Source organism: Brachyistius frenatus, unplaced genomic scaffold, assembly GCF_029030835.1.
Source record: "Brachyistius frenatus isolate BFR_SWC_R1_liver_20210118 unplaced genomic scaffold, ASM2903083v1 Contig_10, whole genome shotgun sequence".
NCBI classification, from domain to species: domain Eukaryota; kingdom Metazoa; phylum Chordata; class Actinopteri; family Embiotocidae; genus Brachyistius; species Brachyistius frenatus.
The window spans coordinates 3,807,167-3,829,456 of record NW_027210609.1 but is presented as its reverse complement, the minus strand read 5'-3'; the positions used below and the strand labels follow the sequence as shown (position 1 = coordinate 3,829,456).

General features: G+C 38.4%; 1 protein-coding gene across 5 annotated transcripts in view; it reads right to left on the bottom strand.

The window, feature by feature from the left end:
- The window catches only part of arhgap9 (Rho GTPase activating protein 9), a 45,691-nt gene that overhangs the window by 21,588 nt on the left and 1,813 nt on the right, over window positions 1–22,290 (bottom strand). For all 5 annotated transcript variants that reach the window (XM_069690955.1, XM_069690956.1, XM_069690957.1 and 2 more), the window contains exons 2-7: window positions 15,352–15,434; window positions 10,827–11,158; window positions 10,414–10,612; window positions 9,874–10,265; window positions 3,955–4,203; window positions 1,761–1,850 (exon numbers count right to left, since the gene is read on the bottom strand). In XM_069690955.1, the coding sequence (XP_069547056.1) occupies window positions 1,761–1,850; window positions 3,955–4,203; window positions 9,874–10,265; window positions 10,414–10,612; window positions 10,827–11,048 (1,152 nt within the window). In that variant the 5' untranslated portion in view covers window positions 11,049–11,158; window positions 15,352–15,434. The remainder of the gene's footprint in view (window positions 1–1,760; window positions 1,851–3,954; window positions 4,204–9,873; window positions 10,266–10,413; window positions 10,613–10,826; window positions 11,159–15,351; window positions 15,435–22,290) is intronic.

Sequence of the window (22,290 nt, the reverse complement as noted above, 5' to 3'; positions counted from 1 at the left end):
GAGGCAGTGAGTCGGTCAGTAAACAAGAACGATATAATCTCCTTTTTAATTTGGCCACACGCAGCATTTCTGTCAGCTTTAACCTGGAAAATAGTGCTCGCCAGTGATTGGGTGACAGATTGTGGCTGACAGTACAGCCATATGAGAGAGGTCAGCAAGGTGTGTGTGGTTTGACCTGTCTGTCTGTGCTTGCAGATGTAAAATCACAGCTGTTTGGACCAGATTTTTCACAAAAGACCTATCATTAATACTCTTAATAATGATTTACACACAGGAAAACACAAGTTAAAAGCATCTTGACAAATCAGAAGAACCAAATGAATCATCATAAACTAGAATTACTGCATTGTGGTTTCTGTTTACATCCATGTCTATCCAGACTTAAACAGTATATGTAGTAGTATGTAGTGACTTTGAAGGAGTCTGGCCAAAAAAACGGCGTCTGATACAAACCAAAAAAGTTGTTGTCATGACAGTAGACAATGGCTCAGATATGGATGTTGCAGCAAAGGAGCTACAAATTCTACAAAGTGGCTGTTTCACACACATCTTCAACCCAACAATGGCCAGAAAAATGTTTATGCAGAACATAATGACGTTACAGTGACCCTTGACCTCTTGGATATAACATGTCATCACTTCATAATTTTATCCTATTAGACATTTGTGTGAAAGTTTGTACTAATTAATGTATCAATACTTGAGTAATGGCGACAAAGGTTTTTTTTTGTGAGCTCACAGTGACCTTTGAACCCCAAAATCGAATCAGTTCATTCTTGGGACCAAGTGAATATGTGTGCCAAATGTAAAGAAATTCCCTCAAGGTGTTTTTGAGATATCACAATCACGAGCCTGAGGTGTACGTACAAACAGAAGGACAACCCAAAAACCTCATACGTTGAACATGTACTTCTGGCCACAGCTGTCGCCGGCATGGTGACATAAAAACTAAACCAACCACAAGGTACTTGACTAATCACTAGACAAATAGTGTCGTAAACATGTTTCCTTATCATTACAAACTTTCTCGTGACAAGCAAGATTGAATAAAAATACAACATTAAAGTACAATTCAATTTAATACATAAATTATTGAAATGATACAACTAAAATAAAGTAAATAAAAAAAACAATTTAAAATATAAAGGTGCATCATAATCATTAAAATATACAATATATTGTATGGACACCGAATGTTCAGACTACAATACAAAGCACTGACCTAACATGAATGAGTCAAACCTCACTGCTGATGACAAAGTTACCTGAGTTAACCTCAAAACAAATCTCCACCCATAGAAACTCTTCCTTCAATCTATTTTGTAAATTTCAACTTCAGTTAGAAAATCCGTATCTTTTCTAGAACTCAACTCAGATTGACTGTAATACTACATGACTTTAAACACAACACATTCTATTACAAGTGTTTGGCAGCACAGAAAGAGAAAAGAACAAGGAAATCCTTTGCTTGGGTGAACACTTGTTGCTCACCTGTTACTAACACTCACTTGTCAGTAACAGGTGAGTGTGGAGAAAACAACAGTATTAGCAAGTCACATGTTTTTCCAATTCAGTCACTTGAGGTCAATCATTCAATATTTCACCCCATCAGCCTTCTCATCTGGATTTCAACATCTCAAATATCCCCGTATTATTTGGTTCCCAGCAGGGAAGTGAAGCTCAGGATTAGCTGTTAAATTACACAGAATGACATTAGGAAAGTTTAATTGTATCACTTCTTTAGAGAACATTATATTTACCCGCTGCATGGTTCCATTGCCAGAGTCAGAAAGTGCTAGTGACATGTGGCTTGTGTCCCGTGGTAACATCTGAGGTTGTATTGGACCTGCCTGCCAGAGAAACATGAAAAAAAACACAAACTGTGAAACATGAAAGTTACATACACTTTATCTATTTTTATGAACATGTCAAGATTACAAAGTATGGTCCTTAAATGTATCTATATATTTACATATTAATTAAATGACAGCACTGAACATTAAAAGTTTTTTGCGCTGTGAGGTGTTTTTGTATTTTTTTGTATTATTTAGTTTGTTGCTCTCGCAACTCCATAATCAAAGAAATAGCTTAATATTCTGCAAAATAAGCATTTTTGCTGAGAGTTTAAATGAGTTTAATTCAGTTTAAAAGACTGGTATAACTTTAGCTGTTTAACTCATACTGTTTTTTATAATAATAATTTCAATAATAATTTGTGTCACTGACCCTTTAAATAGTCAAAGAGAAGAGATGCTTGTGCTGGTGAGGGAATAAAGGTCACTTAATAAGTCCAATAACACTATAATACGTATAAATTTTTTTTAAAAAAAATGACTACTGTCTGTGCTGCTAACAAAAAAATCTGTGAAAATCTGGCCATTTGTGATGATAAATTATCTAATTACAGCAGCTTCCTGTACAATAAAAAGTTAGTGTTTTTTGTGTCTGTTAGTCAGCTACCTGTTGCCATATATTGGTTGCTAATGTCACTGCTATGAATATCCTGCTGTGATACATCTTTGTAATAAAAAAAACTTGACGGGTAAATATTTTTGACTTTAGTAAACAGATCAGACTTTTATTAACAGTAAAATAAAAAATATTCCGACAGCTGTGATGGAGCTCTCAAACTGAAGACGGACACTTTGTAACAAATGATTTAACTGTGGCTGATAAACTGTGACACTGTGACAGCTCACCTGTTTAAAAGGAAGTGCAAATGTAATTTGGCGAATTCTCCATGTTGAGATAATATAAAATACATAAATGTGCGCAACTCTCTCGCTTTAGAGACGCTCATATGGCTCCTGCTGCTGCATGAAGCTGCAGGTATTTAATAATAGCTGGAAGCTACAAACTAAACTTCAGCTCCTGTTAATAATTTGCCAAAACACGGATTTCATCCATTACTGGAGAGTCTCATTAATCGAACCTGTTACCGACTCTAAAATACAACTTTTCTGCAATGAAGACATAGACATTTTGGTCTGTAATAGATGTGAGGCAAAACTCAACATACATGAAAGCATTTTGGGGGATTTTGGAGAGGTTTGTGTGTGCGCCCACGTCAACTAAAAGCTCACCAACTGTGTCTTTAACTCTTCCTTTGATGTTTATGGACAAATATTGATGCTGAAATGTGTAGAAAAACCTGATGTTCACACTTTGTCCGGTGTGCAAAGAAGTATTTTTAACCCAAATAGCTGATACTTAGGTTTTAGTTTGTTTTAGATGGGCTGTGAGGCTTCCTCTTATTTGGCATTCCTCTTATGCTGCGTTTGTTTGGTCAGCATGAGAACATGAGACAGAGCCTGAGAGCGGGTGTCTCAAAAACCAAAACTCAAAGCCAAAACCATGAGAGTTTATAACTGCCAAACTTGAGCAATAATGAGAGGCTCTTCTTGTGTTTTAAATGTGCTCTGTGGAGCTTTTGTCTTCTAGTAGTGCTACTGGTAGAGACTGACAGCTTCCAAACATCAATGTAAAGAATTCAAACTTTGAAATTTTCCAAAAAACAATAATAATAATAATAAAAAATGCATTCAATGCTTTTGCACACAAATACACCCAATCCATTTCAGTGACAGTAACAGTGGAGCTAAACATTGCATTACAAGAACACTCTCCCCTCATGCACCAGACTCCAGCTGTGGAAAACCCTCTGAGGAAACCCAGTAAAGAGCAAAAATACCATCCAGGCTGCTCTCCTTTAGATCTTATGAAGTTCTTTGGCTGAAAGGGTCCCTTTAAGTGCTGATACAGTCAAACCATGTGAACATATAAATGAGCATTCTCTTTCATTCTACACCCTGACCCTTTTTTATCCTCTCCTTTGAAAGTAGACACGTTCATAATAAGACAACCTTTTCACAATTAGAGCTTATGTCAGTGAAAATACACAGATTCAGGAGGACCCAAACAGTGAATGAACACCTGCTAGGTTGGGCGCTTTACCTTGTTGGGATGACTGCGGGCCCGGCGAGGAGGTTTCCAGGACCTCTCCTTAGTGATGCTGTTGACATAGAAGCATCTACCTGTGGTCGGGTCAGAGTACTGCTCCCACAGGTCCATGATCTGAAGAGGCTGCTGATCGACAACCGGGCTGGGAGGCTCCAGCTGTGACTGATGCCCCTCTGGCTGCATTTCAGTATAAAGAGGGGAGTTTTGCCAGGACAGCTGGGACAAATAGGACTCTTTTGGGACCTTATAGGCAGAAAGAGAAGAAGGAAAAGAGAAACAAAAAGAGAGGGAGAGAGGAAGGCAGAAGTGGATTTAGGGGAGAAAAAATATAAAGTAAAAATTCCTGAAACTTTATTTTTTTCCGCAAATTGTTACTCAAAAAGGAGTAAAGTTATTGGGGACTATTTTCTGCTATATACAAAATTGGTGCTCTAGTTAGTTTTTACGAGTCCTCCTCTCAACATAATGGAGTCGGTCTGAATGAATATACTGAAGCAACTGAGACAACCTAAATCCACACAACAACTGTGGCAAGTTCTCCAAGAACCAAACTGCCAAGTACCTTGAAAACCTGTGCACACAAGTACACCAAGGAGAAGTAGTGCTTGTTTTAAAAGCAAGGGGTGATTTTACTGCACATTGAATGAAGTTAACTGATATATTAAGAAAATTATTATCTCTCAAAGCATTCTCACTATACTTTTAGTGCCTGAAATGTTGACTTGAGTACAATATGTAAACAAAGACAGCACAGATCAGGAACCTCGAGCTGTGGCATGAACAAAGGCATTCATCACAATAAAACCACAAAGAGAAACAAATAAGTCCCTCTGGCTCTTACTATAGAATAACCTGCCAGATTTGGGATTAAAAATAGTTTATCGCGACGCATGTGCTCACTCAGATATAGAGAGCACTGAAGAAACAGCTACAACAGAAGGAGATTGATAAATCCAATGAGATTAATTGGAATGATATGCATGAAAGATCATCTTTCCATGTAGTATAGCTGAGACATAATTCGCCAACTGATTTACAGACTAGCCAGTTCATCCGTGTTACATAACACAGTCTTTCAGATGATAACAGAAGGGGCGTGGTGCGATGTGATTGCAGTTTACGCTAGGGTGCAGCACTGGATCTGTGACTCACCTGACGCTTCCTGCCTCACTGCTTCCTTCTGTTTAACTCGGAGGTGAAGACAAACCCAAGTCTTTCTCAACAGAGTCAAATTGCACCATGTTTAACTAAAACGTATGCAATAACAAGCACTTTTACGTCATTATTGAACTGGACAAAGCCTCTTAAGTTGTAAGTAAATGACAGTCAGACCACAGAATTCTGTTTGTAGATCATGTACAGGTATAATGTGGTATAAGGGGGTCGTCTGCCAGGTTTGTAACAAAAACATGGTCCTCAAACTATGTACTATTGCATAAATGTGCATATTAAAAAAAAACCATTGAATTTAATCAGTAAACAAAGTAACTAAATTCCCAAACTATTAGAAGAAACATACCAGCTGCTGTATTTTTGTGCGCACGTCTGTATTACTGCCATCCTGCAGTTTTTTATTTTTATGTTGCTTAATGAATTCAATTTTGTGTCAAAGCAAACATGTTAACTTCAAATAGTTGTGTACGTGATGAATGTGGAAGTACTTTTCACTGTTCTGTCTACGTGCGTGTTTTCATGACAGGATATGGAGAAGAAGAAGCAGTTTTGATAAACATGTCTTTTCTTTCTTTCATTCTTTGTTTGTTTGTTTCTTTCTTTCTTTCTTTCTTTCTTTGTTTCTTTCTTTACTCTTCATCTTCTTCTTCAGGTTCTTATTCACAGTTGGTTGCTTGCTCATTGTGACGCTACCACATAATGAAATGAGCAAAACACAGAAACTTTATTTTTAGACCAGAGATATGAGAACTTTCAGGGCAGAGTTGATCTTCTGTAAAATTGTGACTAGTCCAAAAACTAAGTAGACTAAATTCTTGATCGTAATGTTTGATCACCATATAGGGTGAACAGGTGTCCCACTTTACATGGGACTGCACAAATTGTTTTATGGTTTGTCCTGTGTCCCACATATTGAGATGATGACCTACATTTTGATTGGCTCTAGTTTTTTTTTTCTTTCTAGAATCTAGACATTTAGCTGCAACAAACAAATTATCAGAAACCCACAGATGATGGCCAGGCAGATAAGAAAACAGTAGCTGAACTAATTTAAAATAACAGCGTTTACCACAAAGTGCAACATACCCGAGGAAACAGGTCGGTAGAGTGTGGTTGTAAGTTAGCACTGCACGAGACCATTAAGAGCTCTGACTTAAACACAATGCAACACCTTTAGGATAAATTACAGCTTGACCTTATTGTACCACATCAGTCTGAATCCCTGCAGCCTGGTTCTAAATCTTGTGGAAAGCCTCCATAGAAGAGTGGGGACTGTAAAAGCACGACATCAGTGCCCATAGTTTTTGCATGAAATGTTTAAAAATCACTAACTTGGCAGCTGTGGCTCAGATAATAGAGCGGGTTGCCCTCTAATTGAAGGGTTGGCAGTATGTACGTGTGACTGTATTCCTGATGGCGAGCACCTTGCATGGTAGCTCAGCTCCATTAGTGTGTGAATGGGTGAATGGGAAACAGTGTAAAGCGCTTTGACACTGCTTAGGTGATAAAGTGTTTTATAAGTGCAGACCATTTTACTATTTACTTACTGGCACAATGTGCAGGTGCCCATATACTAGTGGGGATGTAGTGCCAAATAGTGAAGCCAAAAATGCCATATGAATAGCTTTAATAAACCTTCATCTCATTAAATTCAAATAGGTCCCACCCTATCAAACTTGTTAAATTTAACTGAAATTCATCATCAGTGTGGCAGCACTTACAGAAAGGACGGGGCAGGGCAGTTATGTGGTCAGAGAGTGTTTTCTGGTTGAAAAACAGGAGGTTATGGCCTGAGTGTGGCTGCAATAATTCTGCTTACTGGTATTAAAGGCTCAAATGAGGAGGATCCTCAGAGAGTGAGAGAGACAGAGACAGAGACAGAGACAGAGACAGAGACAGGACAGGCAGGGAGGTGCAGAGAAAAGAGATAGAAAGGGAGCTCTGTCGTTTCCACTGAGATCACATCTATCCAAGTTTGGAAGTCACTTGTGCAAGCACGGTTCAGTAGAAACAAAACTCCATTTGAAGAGACAGTTCGGATACTCAGCTGTGGGTGTTTCCCTCAGCTGACAGAAGGATAACCTTGAGTATTCCTCACACCATCTACGCCTTGTGTAATCCCCTCTGATGTAATGCAGGGAAGCTCTGGCGTCACGACAATGCTAACTTGATTGCTGCTCTAGGAGGATTATTAAGGTCAAGCACCAACGTAAATGAAATACTCAATCATCGTGTAGGATTCAAACAGGACATACTAGGCTTTTGTATTTATTTCTATAGTATTGAATATTTACTTAATGCTTAAATCTGAAGTCAAAACAGCAGCACAGACTTTTAATTCATCTAAAAGGTTAGTGGCAAAATCAACCTTGTACATTTTTGAATTTTGTTTATTCCAGTTAACTCTGCCTAGACGCAATGTTAGTAAAAAAAACAAAAAAAAAAACACCAGCTGGGTTATTACAGTTTTGGAGTTTTAACCTCTAAATCCATGTGATTAAAGATTTTGCCAATGAAAGGAACTCAAAATCAATCTAATCCCACAATACCTTCGACGTCAGACGCATGTGATGGATTTGTTTGACCCATTCTCCACAGTTTATCTTCACTGTTCTTCTTACTAATTACTGTCAGAAGTATGAAGATGAAAACTTTAGTTTGTTTCATTTTGCAGCAAATAACTCAGGTTAGGGTGCATTCAAGAAGTGCTCGATTTTTCGGTTTTATATGTTTTTCTACGTAAACTGTTAATGTCAGATTGACTGTAAAACATACAAAGTAGATTTGATAAAACAATATCTCAGTGGGAATTAAATCGTTTTTCCAGCTTTACTAGAGGAGTGGTTTCCAACCTTTTTTCCCTCCAAGAGCTACTCTGGCAAGATGAAAGTATAACATTCATTCACATAGCTGAGCTTCACCAAACCAGCTAAATAAACTTCTTTTATGTGAACAATAACAAATTGATACTCAACACACACATACTTAACCTGGTTGGAGACCCTGTAATATAGCGCAACTGACTATTGGAGGTGTGAAAAGATGAATATCAGATGTCACAAGAGTTATTAGCAGAGTGCGCAGATCTTTGTTCTGCTGCACATGTCATCTGTGCCATCCTGTTCTGAAAGGTTTCAGCCAAAGTGTCACTCACACATGATGGATCAAACACACGCTGAGGTAAGTTTGGCTAAAATAAAATAAATACAATTTGTTAAGCTGGTTGTGGTGATGGAAAGTAACGTAGTACATTTACAGTAATACTTTCCTTAAGTACAATTATGAGATTTGTATATTACTTGAGAATTTTCATTTTTTGCAGCTTTGTTCTTCAACTCGGAAGGAAATATTACTTTTCACTAGATTTACATATCTTGTAGCCATAGTCATCTGTTACAAGTGGTATTTCTGATAACCATTGTGCAAAAATGAGCACATCTATAAAACATAAGATCAAAACCAGCCTTTTCCAACCTAGTTGAGGCCCTTACAAAAACAGTGTCTGGTTAAAGCCCTCTTTCATATCGCAAATGTCCATGAGTTTGGCAGCTTCTCAACAGACATTCACCTCAAGATGTCTCACTTGGTCTTATTAGATAACTGGTTAAGGTCCAAAGAGGTAAAATTGTCAAATATTTAACAAAAAAGCAAAGCCTGGAGAGACATCCAGCTAGAATTACCAACTTAAGGTTGTAAGCCTTAGCCAAAAGGTTACAGTTTTTTCAAATTACAGTTTACATCCATACTGGACTAGACACACACACACACACATATATATATATCTATATCTAAGTATATAGATATATAGATATATAGATATCTGATATATCATATCAGTAAACTACTCTAGCACCACTTTGACCAGCTACAACAGTAAAATTAATGTTTCATTAGTTTTAATTTAATTATTCTATTCTATTGTATATACTGTGTATTCTTATATTTAATATGTTTTACTGTTATTGTATTTCTTTCCTGCATCTATAAATGCTGCTGTAGCGACAAAATTTCCCCTTGGGGATTAATAAAGTAAGTAAGTATGTATGTATCTATGTATGTATGTATGTATGCATGTATCTATCTATCTATCTATCTATCTATCTATCTATCTATCTATCTATCTATCTATCTATCTATCTATCTATCTATCTATCTATCTATCTATCTATCTATCTATCTATCTATCTACCTACCTACCTACCTACCTACCTACCTACCTACCTACCTACCTACCTACCTACCTACCTACCTACCTACCTGTCTACCTAACTACCTACTACCTGTCTACCTACCCCTGATGCATCAGTATTATAAACCCTCGTTGTAAAATAAACACTCAAGGTCCACCTTGCTGTAGAAAAAATACTTTTGATACTTTAAGCATATTTTTCTGATAATACTTCCCTGAAGAAGGAAAGCTGGATTTTTACTGATTAGCTTTGTTGTTGAGCTTTCAGCAACACAGATACCAAGTAGAATAACACTGATTGCTGAAATAAGTGCTAGCCTACTCCAGTTTTCCAAAAAACTGCAATGCAACAGTAATCACCTCAACACAACCGAAGGTTAACAAAGAAAGCACTCTTAGGGAAATAATAATGGACAGAAAAATGAGAATAACTACCAGGTTTACAAATGTAGTACTGTTATCCCCCTTCACCCTCCTTTGAGACTCTGCTATGTGAAACTGGTGTTTGAAAAACATCTCTGAGTTTTATGTTCAGTGTTTACTTTTCCTACCTGCAGATGATTGTTCTTGCCTGAAGCCCCCATCATGTCCCACTGGCTACAGGACTTCTTGGGGATCCTGTGGTTGACGTGACTGCGAAAGCCCCCGCCCACCTCGTCGTACGGGTTCTCAATTAGGTTGTCAGAGAGGTTGCTGGAGCTCTGACTCCGGGTGATCATGGGCACCACCCTGGGGTTTGTTGGTGCCATTTGGGCTGCGGAGGCTGGGAGGAATCCGGGGACAATGAGGTGGCCTGACGGAGATGCGGCAGAGTTGGGGGTGAAGGAGAATCCAGAGAGGGGCAGGGTGGGGAAGCGGCCACCACGCATACTGGTGTTGTCCACCCCCCGGAAGGCACTGTTGGAGTTGAGGTTTTCCATGGATCGATAAACGGGTTTGTTCACTGCCAGATGAAGATAAAAACAAAATTCTCTGATCAGTTTTAAACTTATTTGAGATACATACTGCTATTTTTCTACTTTTACAGTGGCCCATTTCATGTTTTTTTTTTTTTAATCCTTTACTCTGACTGTCTTATGCCTGCACTTTACCTTGACGCTGTTCATTATAGGTAGTCCCTGTTGAACTGGGAGAGAATGACCCCCGTGGCAGTGTCCTGAAGTTGGAGTTTACCGTGGCAGATGTGGTCATTCGCTGGGGCGAGGGTATCGGCACAATAGGTACCTCTGTCACATATGTGGCAGGAACATACAACGGCCTTGTTTTACTAGCTGCCCCAATCCTCCGCACCTGTCAAAGATCAAACAGATTTCAAAATGCTTTTGCTGCATAAATCCACTTAGTCCAACCAAGCGGCAGCAAACACAGCTGAGGGCTGAAGCCAGCACGGAAATGTCTAACGCTACAGTTCCTGTCACATCTAGCAGATACAATGAGGAAACCCACAACTTCTCTTTTGAAACAATAAGTTAACTTTTTTTTTTTTCCCACGAGATTTTCTCACCTGCCACCAGTCAGCATTGGTCTTCTTCAGGAGAATAAATCTTTCACCCTCCCTGATGCACACTTGCCGTCCGTCTGCACCGCGGTAGTTGTAGTCATACTGGGCCTCGAGGACCACCGTACCACTAGGGACCCCACACACCGTCATTCCCCTGGTGGTCACTGAGGGTGCTGCAGCAGGCTGCTGATGCCCCATAGAGCGCCGCCAAGTACTTGACAGCATGGTTCTCTACGCAGTGCTGTTCAGCAAGCTTTGCTGGGAGTATGCTGACGTGTGATACGGGCTGGGATGGCGCAGGGCAGGTGAGACTGGAGCCAGGCCAGTGCCATGCTCTGAAACACAGGAAGAGAGAGAGTGAGAGAGACAAAGAGAGAGAGAGAGAGAGAGATTACCAAAGCTGTGAGAACACAATGTTAAAATGTCACCCGGTGCTGTGCAGGTTCAAAGGGAGAGAATATGAATCCCTTTTGTGCTAAAAATGGAAGTGTGTGTTAATCTGGGGAAAATCACCGACCTATATAAACGAAAAATCTCAGTTTTACGGTGCAATTTAATTTCTCTATGAAACATCTTCCAGTAAAAAATGCCAAACATGCACTGGGTCAAGTCCTGAAATGTGATTGTTGTCTTCAGTTGCCAACTGCATATCTCTGAGTTTTAGATTGTGGCTCAGACAAGGCAAGACATTTGAAGGCATTACTTTGATCTTGAGGTAATTATGGTAAGCATTTTTACCATTTTTTTTTACATTATAAACCAAAAACCTAACCTACAGCCAGCTGCTTGTTAGTTTAGCACAAAGACTGTAAAAAGTGGGACACCGCTCGCCTGGTTTTGTCCAAAGGTAATAAAATGGCATTTCAAGCATATCTAAATCTCACTAATTAACATGTCTTTTTTTTTTTTTATTCAATCTGCATAGTAACTGCACACAATATTTTTTTTGTAAAAATCCAAATTCACTGCTTTTTGGGAGAGTGGTTGCCTGAGAACTGATTCGTAGGAGTGATTAATCGATTAAGAAAATACATGTTTTGCCACCAGGAGCACTTCAACACGAGACAGAAGTAAATGACTGCTAATGTCAACATAGATCACCCCTACAACATTTTCCAATGAATGAAATTTCGATTTTTTTTTTTCCCCCCACTTCCAGTTTTGTTACATGTAACAGACATGGCAGATGATGAGGTACAGATATTTGCACACCAGCGTAGTACATAACTTTCCTATTATCCTTTCATCCCGTTGGAACTAAGAGACCCATGTAAGTGAATAACTCATGCATTTGGAGGATGTAAAAAGCACAGTATACCCAAAATAGCATCTATCTCCGTCTCTCCACCTGAGCCAGCATCCCCCAGCTAAACCCTTGCATTACCCAGCCAAGAGCTGCTTACATAAGAGAACATATAGACACACAGACACATAGAAATATAGCATAACACAGTATACACCAACCTACCCACACAAATACACACACACACACACACACACACACACACACACACACACACACACACACACACACACACACACACACACACACACACACACACACAGACACAGACAGACAGACAGACAGACAGGGGAACATCCCTTGTTACATAGCAACAGTCACAGTCAGACCTAAAACATCTCGGTGAGAAGAGAGTCCAGAAATGTTTGACAAAACACGAAAAAGAAGACAAGTCTTAATGTCTGTGTTATACCAGAGGAAAAGAGCAGATAGTAAGGAAAGAATAGAAAAATAAAGAACCTGCGCAGGAGAGGAATGGATGAAGCTGGATCAAGCTGTGAGCTGATGGAAAGGGCTGGGCTAGCTGGCTGAACCTTTATAATCCTACTGTTATTAAAGCACAGGAATGAATCTGTAACCCCCATGGCTACAGAGAATTAAAGTAAAACCCCTCTGTACCAGCACATGGGCAGAAGGACTGCCTGCCTGGATGACTGGCTGGCTGACACTGGCAGGAAGCCGCACTGCAAGTTACGCAGGAACATTTCCAAGGCTCTTCATCAAAATGTAATGAATCATAATAAATGCTGTTCCATTTAGAGTATCTAGACAGGCATGTTCTAAGGCTCTTCTTTCACATTGCAGAAGTAGATAGTGGCTGTAACACATTAACAAACATGTACATAAAATATCTGGTGCATTTACATGGTGCATCAGTTTTATTTCATTATTGTTTGTGTGCTTGACAAAAATGTAAATGTACATTTTTAAATAAATGGAACAAACCAAAAAGATCATCAGAAGTATTCTGTTCTTAAGTGAATTTGTTTCAATTATATGATTTCATGTTTGAATATGTAACTGAGTGCAAGCACTGTGGCCACAAATGACATCAATAAAAAGACAACAAACTGTCTGAGTAATGTCAAATGTGCAGTAGCAGCTTATGTTTGTTACCATCAGCTATTATGAGCCATCACAGATCACGCCACACCAAATAAAGCAGCAAAACCTCTGAGTGTTTTAAGCTGAGCAAGGGTGTGATTTATCACTTATAATTGAACTGTTGGAATTTGTAATAAGTAGCATTTAAATTTTGTTAAGTTAAAATGTTTTGTTTTAAGGCATACCATATCTGCAAGTTATGAACCGTATGCAAAAAGCGTTGCTAGCTTGTTGGAGAATGTTTTAATTGACAGCCGTCAAACACCCACACGGGTAGTTTTGCATGCTTAGAGCTCTTCTCAGGTAAAAGTGATCACACTGATATGGGTGTGTGGTGTGCATGTCTTTAAATAAATATCAAAAATGTTTTTTTGTGTGCTTAGAGCCAAGTCTTAATTTTTTGTAAACACTGTTTTCATTTGTTAATCTGGTGAGACATGAAATGACAAGACAGACGCAGGACTGATTGTACAACGTACCTTTTTTTAGGAGCTTCCTGTGTAGCCATTGTGTAAATTGAATATAATGCAGCGGGTCAATGTTTGTAACTTCATGTAGTGCTTTATTTTTTTTTATACATGTTTTTTCTGTTCATACGAATAAAACAATGCATGGGAAGCAGGACAAATATCGGACAATAATCCTACCAAGGAAAATTTTCATTTTTGATAAGTATCTTGCTGGTTCTCGTGTTTAAAACTGATGTAGTTGAACTCAGGAGGCACTGAAGCAAAACCCAGACGTACACGGCAAGCAAGCAAGCAAACAGGAAACTGCAAAGACACATCAAGGTTCAACCACACATCCTCTCTATTTCACCATTTGTTTTTCTGACGTGAAACTTCTTTGGCAGGTTAGTTAAAGCCTGCTTTTCCTGCATGCAGAAGTACTTAACATAAACATTGAGGAGTCGCCCATCAACAAATGCAGTAAGAATACAGTGTAGCTCTGCAAGAAGCAACAAAACTGAGCCTTGAAGTGGAGAGTAGTTGTTTTTGGTTTAAAAATCCTGTTGAATGGCTTGAGGAGTGTCTTATTTACTATTTAGATGGGGAAGCAAGAATTACAACTACCCCTCATTTAAAAAAAAGTCCAAAACACAACAGCATTGCCTGTTCATATTGCCTGTGCATGATGAGCACTTCTCTATGCACAAACAGGAAGAGTTTTACTGATGCTACTGCACATCTGTTTGTCTTTATTTGTGACTCAAAACAACTGGCTATGAATTGAAAGCAAAAAAGAGGTCTGAAATAATGACAGAATTTGATCAAACTCTACATTTGAAAGGCAGATAACTGGGTGTCATCAATTAACTTGCCAACACAAGCAAAACAATCTCTACAGAGGCGCAAGACAATTTATGATGTGTGCAAATGACAGCAGGATTAAAGTCCAGGGTTGCATTATTCAGGGTTTTGGTACGATGCTTCTGAAGGGTGACAGAGAAGAGTGCTTGCTGAGGGCTGACAGGAATAGCGTAGGCCTTCATCATTCCATGACTCAAGATTTTAATTATAGTTGTCGTCTCTGATTTACACCAGCAACATACAGTAAATGGTTATTTGACCAAGCACAAAAAGGAATGCTTATCAAAGCTCTGATCACAGTAGCACCTTTCTACCACAAATGCCAAAACCTGAAGTCACCAATTGCGAAGATGGGTTGAACGTAAAAAACAAATTGTGATGATAATAAATCAACATAAGAAAAAATGAGGCCAGGCAATGTTTCTATTTGCAGGTCACATAGCAGCTGAGAGGGCACTGGCATCATACACCCTAACATACAGAGAAGACCATATGGTGTCAGAGACAGACACAGGCACCCCGTCATGGCTGTTGAGACACAACGGTAGTTTGTGCCAAAGACTGAGGGCGCAGGGCTCGTGACATCGTATCAACAACACAAAGTGAAGAGATGGAGGAGAAAACATGGAGGAAGAAATAAGTCGGGAGAAAAATCTGAGAGAGTGCTGCATGTGAGATGTCTGTCTGTCCTTGCTTGAGTGCTTTCACTCCAACTCAAACTGCATGCAAGTCTGACTGAGTAGAGGAAATGGAAAGTACACAATTTGTGCACACATGCGAGAGTGCCAGAGAGAGAGAGAAAGAGACTCACCATGGTCCTGAAGTAAGAGAGTGGGTCTACGTCAGCAGGGTCAGCAGCTCACTCTATAGTCAGATCCATACACCCGATAAGCCCTGAACACACAAAAGGAAAAAAAGATGAGGAAACCTTTGTTGTGTATTTAAAAAAAAAAAAAACATTAAAAACCCAAAGGGAAGAGGCAGCACTGTCTCTCCTGGCAAAGATCAGAGAGGCTTTATGGAAAAGGTGGGGCAGAAAATCACCAGAATGGACACAAGCTAGCAGCCGCGTCCTGTAGAAAATCAAATACAGTCTCTCTCTCTCATTCATGCACTCACACACAGACACACACACACAAACTCACACACAGTAATCCTATGCAGCTGAATTATCCTGCTTTTATTCATTGAACCCCTGCTGACCCTACCTTCCCTCATTTAACCAGCATTTTGCCTGACAAATAAAAACAGAGGGAGTGACAGCTGGGTGATATCCATTTTACAATTGAACCATATCTGAACTTGACAAACACAGAAAAGGGGGAGACAGAGTGACAGCGGTCCTGTGTGCTGCTCAAACAAAAGCAACCAGCAGCCCAGTTGATTGATTGAGCCATTGATCCAAACGTGGAGCTGGCTGGTCAACTGTGCCGCTGGACATCAGACATACACCACCACATGGATGTTAGCAGTGAAGCAGAGGGCATTTTATTCATCCACCACATCATCTCAAGTTTTGTTTGATGTCTGACTAGTTTTAACATCTGCAAAAGACTTTCATAAAATAAAAATTGTTTCACACACACCACATAATTATCTAAAATCAGCAGCACCACTCAGACACAATTCTCAGCCCTTTACAGTCGAGCAGTAAGAAGGAAGGCAGACTGCATCACTAGGAATCCTTCACACCCGCTTCACCACTCCTTTCAGCTATACTCCCATCAGGCAGCCCTTTCAGAGTTCCTCTGGCCAACAAGAAAACTAAGAAAAACTCTTTCATCCCTATTGCAATATCTACCCTACAGAAGCCCAACTAGACTGTAAGTACTTTCTAATGAAGCGTTGCACATACGTTTTTAGTTATTTATTGAATGTTTTAGATTCTATACAATGTCATGCAAGTCTTTCATGTGCGTATGCGATACGTGTTGTTTGGGAGTCCTTCACAGATTTTGATCACCATCTAATGGACAAATAGAATCAACAAACAAGTAGTATCTTCAATCAATCATCAAGTCCCTGCCACAATACAAAAATACACTTGAAGCTTGATAATCTATCACAACGAACATGTAGTTGGTTCAAAGCTTAAAGATCCTCCAGACATGTTTTATGAATTCATAAATATATAAATACTTGGAATAATCATTTTTCATTTCAAAAGTTTAACAAAGATGTCACCTAATTTGCTGAAAAGTCCATTTTGTGTGCTTGCTGTAGTTTTTAAGTTTCTGAAACACACTTGATAAAAGTGTGACAAAATCACACTCGCACACATGTAAAGCTCATGTTTATGGCGAGCACAGAAAAACCACCCCCTTCAGCAGATGAATGTCAAAACAGCCTTTTCATGTCCAACTCTAGACATACATCACTTTGCTCAGTGTTGATCAAATATCCAGGTGAGCAAATCATGAGCAAATAAATGGATGGATGGATAGATATACTTTATTGATACCGCAAGGGGAAATTGTTTAGTTTCAAGCAATTTTCTTTGTTGGTGTGTTCGAGGGAAACATGTCATGCCTTGCAAAAAGAGGTGTAAAGTATAAACAATATGTAGTTTATGGTCAAAGACATTAGGGGATAACATAAGCACATCATGTTTAGAAGGGCACAGAGCACCTGAGAAGATGCCAGGACAAAACAAAAGTATGACAAATAGAAATAATATAATTCAGTGCTTCCCCTGTAGCTCCAGATCTTTCTAGATAAGCAGGGTAAAAAGTGCTGCAAATAGCTCATCCCTCAACTGGAAGACAAGCCAATGAAAGACAGGTTTAGCTCCCAAAGAGATTATTTAAGATCGCTGGGCCTATCAAACTTCACCGCGCGGCAGGACTGGAGTGGAATAAAGGTTGTTGGTGGAGAGTTTGGTGTCATATCGTATCCATATTCATTCCATATGTTTGAAGTTGAAAGACGGCGGCTTCAATAATCATGCCTACATGGTGTTCAAAGAGAGATGAGACATGGGGAAGAGGAGCATGGAGTGAATGAGAAACTTCAAAGGTTTTATTTTGCATGCACTCCCACATCCGAATACACATGAAGAACACACACTGTACTGTACTTGCATGTATTTGTCTATAACCAAAGGCATCACAGGAAGATAAGGGAAAAAGTTGCTGCACGCAAGACGTACTATTTAGTCACGTTAATTAACACAACAATAAGTAGAAAATGAGTCATTTAAAGTACCAGGGCAGCTAATTTAAAAACTGTGTCAGACAAACAACTGCTCATATCTAAATTGATAATACTGTCATGATGAATGCTGCCGGTGCATGATCACTACAGTTTGTCTAAAGTGGCTGTGTGAGTCCCAAATCTTAGTCAGATAAGGCATGTGAGGTAAAGTGTTGCATCACATCAGATATTAAGTGTAGAAGTAGCTGTAAAACAGCAGCATATCTTGGAATAAGCAGAGGTCCCTTGAAATCTCCCTAAAATCAATGCTAAACCAAACTGTCTATTGCATTACTTTACCCTAACTTCACTTGAAACTGATTAAAATTTAACAGAGTAAAATCTTAGTTTCACAACTCAAGACATTTTTAACATTCAATACTTACTTTTAGCAGTTAGCAATAAAGAAATGTAATTGTAAACTTGCTGCATCAAAAGACAATATTTGTCCTATATATTCCAAAATGCCATCTGTTTTTCTTTACAACCTACTCTAAAATATAAACAGCAATCGACACCGTCGACCCTCAATTCGGACATTAAAAACTCTACAATAAAATAAAGAAAAATTCCTTTGCTTATATAAACTAGTTTACACATACAGCAAGAGATCAGTCCACTCTCAGACTGATGAGCTGTTCTGCTGAGGACAGCCACGCAAAGGAGCATTCCCTTCGTCTATAGATGTACAGTTATAACTACTAGCGCTGATATCTCCCTCTCTCCATATGAGACACATGCCTCAAGCCAAAACAGCCTTTCATCCTCCCAAAGCCATGCATTATTGATGATTAGACCAGAGAGAGACACTGAAACACACACTGTGTTTCCCAGTGTGACGACTGACTGCTGAAAATGTGTGGGAATGCATGTGCGTGTGTGAATATGGATGTGACTTAACAGGTGGGCTGGATTCTCCCAGTGATTAGCTGAGTAAATTGTCACAGAGCCAATCAAAAAGCAGATGATGACAGTAAAGCGGCCATTGGCTGCGGCTTGCTACTGTCATCATGACAACAACCTCTGTGACCAACTACCATCTTCAGAGTCTCCAGTATGTGTGTGTGATTTTTCTTGTTGCACATAACAACATTTCATATGTGTGATGCCATCATTTCAAGCGTTTGCTGACGCAATACTTGTGTTTACAATGAACCCTGCAGCCTCCATCGACACACAGCAAACTTCTTCAGAGAGTTGACTCGTATAATATTCAACTCATTTCCCCTATTTGAATATAAACAACAACCAGACAGACCAGTGTTTGCCAGTTAGGCAAAGTAGTGCAGGATTGCCCAGGGGCCATTTTAAACTCTTGAAAGAATTAATTCAAGCATCACATTTTTTAATTAGCTTATGCATTTTTCAGAAAAAAAAAATGGAAAGTGAAAAATACACTGCTAGTATACTTTGGGTTTAAGAGTAATAGGCTTATTTCAGGAGGAAAAATAAGCTTGTGAAAATGCTTCTTTTTTCAATAAGCCGCTTATGCCTACACTTATGAAAGACAATGTAACATGTTGATCTCACCTTATAATTTTACTTTGAAAATAGCAGTGCATTATCATCATATTTTTAATCCAAATTAAATGACATTCCCTTTACTTTCCATTATCATTTATACCTAAAATGTGACAAACTAGTAAAAGCGATCATAAGGACTGCCCAGCCAGAGGTAACATCATCACATTGCTTCTTTTGTCAGATCAAAGCAATTTACAGCTGTATAAAAATCTGTTCATCTGTCAAACTAGAACCAGAATATTTAGCTTTTGCTTGAAAAATGATTCAAAAAAATTAATTGGTTATCCAAATTTTGGCAGTATTTTTTCTGTCTATTGAATGATTGATTCATGTGACAAATTGTTTCAGCGCTATTAGGAGTGATTCAGTATTTTGTCCTCTCTTAAAGTAAAACAAAGCCGACTATAGCACCAAGATTGATTTATTTCTTTGTTAAAGACTGCGTTAAGCCTTTATTGCGGCGCTTTCGTTTCCCCCTTCTGCCAGAAAGCGCAATTACAAAAACAGTCGACATGTGCTTCCACAATACGCTCTGCCATATCATAGCCTACTCTGTTACTACTGTTGCAGCTGTCAAACCATAGATAACATTTGGAAAGTCAAGAAGGGACACATGATTGAATGATTTCATCCCCATTTAAGTTAGCATTGGGCCAAACCAGAAACGCGGGAATGTCTCACCAGACACCAGATTTAAAAACTTTGTATACTGTGAAATACAGAGAGATTTAGCAGGTGGTAAAAGGCTTAATCAGTAATGTGTGAACTCATTTGGTAAGGGCTTTGATGTAAAGGAGCTTCATTTATATGTTAAAGTCAATATAGCTTTAAGATTGAATGAAGAATAAATATAAAAGATATGGATTTTGCGATGCACTGATTTTTTTTTTTGTCTGAAGCAAACAAAGAGAATAGAATGTGTTACGCTTATTTGTTAGTCTTTGTGATATAAAACTAAACAATGATCATGTTTTTTTTCATATAATAGGTGATGTTTGGTTAACAATGCAAATATTGTGGCTAAAATTCATATAAGATCAGTTAACAACAAGCAAACAAGACATTTTTCTTTCACCACATTATACATTTACCTGAAGAAAATAAAACGTCACACAGAAGTCAAGAATGATCTTTTAGAGAATAAAAAAAATAGAATCTTCACTGCTGGGCTGGTGGGTTGTTGCTGAGCCTGTGGGAATGTGCGGTACATTGATGTTTCTAATGAAGAGCGCTGAGCTCCATTGATCCACCAGGGATGAGAGTGAGCTGTCAAAAGCTATCAGGCAAGTCGAAGACCCACTTTCAGCTATGTGCAGCTGAAGTGAGCACAATACTGTTGGGGCACAAGGAAGAGCAGCTAAACCTCCCAAGGCAAACGGTGGAGAAGAGAGAGACAGAGACACAGAGAGAGACACACATATACACACACACACACACACACACACACACACACACACACACACACACACACACACACACACACACACACACACACACACACACACACACACACACATACCCTTTGATGCCTTCAGAGGGTTAAAAGGGTTGTTTGCTCAAATGAAGAAATTACAAAAATAACACTAAGGGTTAGGATGTGTCAAATATTAGTGATGAGTTAAAGTGTTCACCCTTGGGGGTCTGTTCATTAATGTCGTTGTTTTTCTAAGAATGAACGAACAATGTTCTATTTTCGGTGATTAGAGAAAAACAGCAAATTCGTCCATTTGAGAAGCTGGGAACAGAGAACGTGCAGCTTTTTCTGACTTCTGCTCAAAAAATGGAAAAGATTATTGATTAATTATGAAAACAGACAGATACTTTTTTTTGTCAATCAACTAATAGTTTCAGCTCAAATGCAAATTTGGTTCATTTTAAGTCATGTGAAAAAGTCTGAAATAGCATGCCTGGTCATTAAGAGTAAACTAATTGTTTTTTTCAGCATTAATATAAGAAAAATGTATCATTTAATTTTAATTTAATTTTGTGAAATCAAAAATTACTGCACTAATACTAAAAGTAAAAGCAGGATTAATCTGGATAAAAACAGAGCACAGATGAGATTGTAAGTGGAGCTACTATGCTGAACAATAGATGTCACAGGAAGTTGTTTCCATAGTGATGGCAGAGTACAGTGCTTAAATAACACACCTGTTTTGTTCTGACTGGGGTAACTGTAGCCACAAGCCACTGTCACTCAGTTATGTTTGACCAGAAGACACAGACTGCTTACAATTGCCTTGATAGTACTTATCTACAAATTTGCAAGAACGTATTGAGTCAAATGTCTTTGTGAAAAACATAAACAATATAACCCATTACAACAGCCAAGATTACTACATTACAAAAAATGTTGTAAGAATTAAAAAAAAAAAATGGAGTAATCATTTTGGTCATTTTTTACGTAAAAAAATTGTTTGGCTCCAGCTTTTCAAATGTGAAAACATGCTTCTTTATTGGTAATACATGAAGTACATGACTTAGCCATGAAATATCTTTGTTTTGGACAGTTTGAAGACATTGCTATGGGCTCTGGGAAATTTGTTGTAGTATTTTTCACCATTTTTTCACATTATATAGACTAAATGAATAAACTATGAAAGTAAAAACATCAAATCATTAAATAGAGAAAATATTCATAATTGAATGACTAAAATGAATACTTGCTGGACATCTTTGTACAAGATTAGGCTAAATTTCTACTCAAATTCATAGCTTTCAACCCTGGAGTCATTGAGGAATGACAGTTTAGTATGTCTTCAGTTGGGTGGACAAAAGATCAGTAACATCTAAGAACAACAATTGAGCAGCACCAACACATAATCTAATTAACACTTTAATTAAAACAGTTTCTCAATTATTGTGGTTTTCTTTTGGTGTTGTTGCATGTATTAGTTTAATAATAATAATAATAATAATAATGATGATGATGATGATGATGATAATAATAATAATAATAATAATAACAACTTGATTTCTATAGCGCTTTTCAAAAACAAATGACAAAGTGCTCTGTATGAGCCACCCTGCTCAT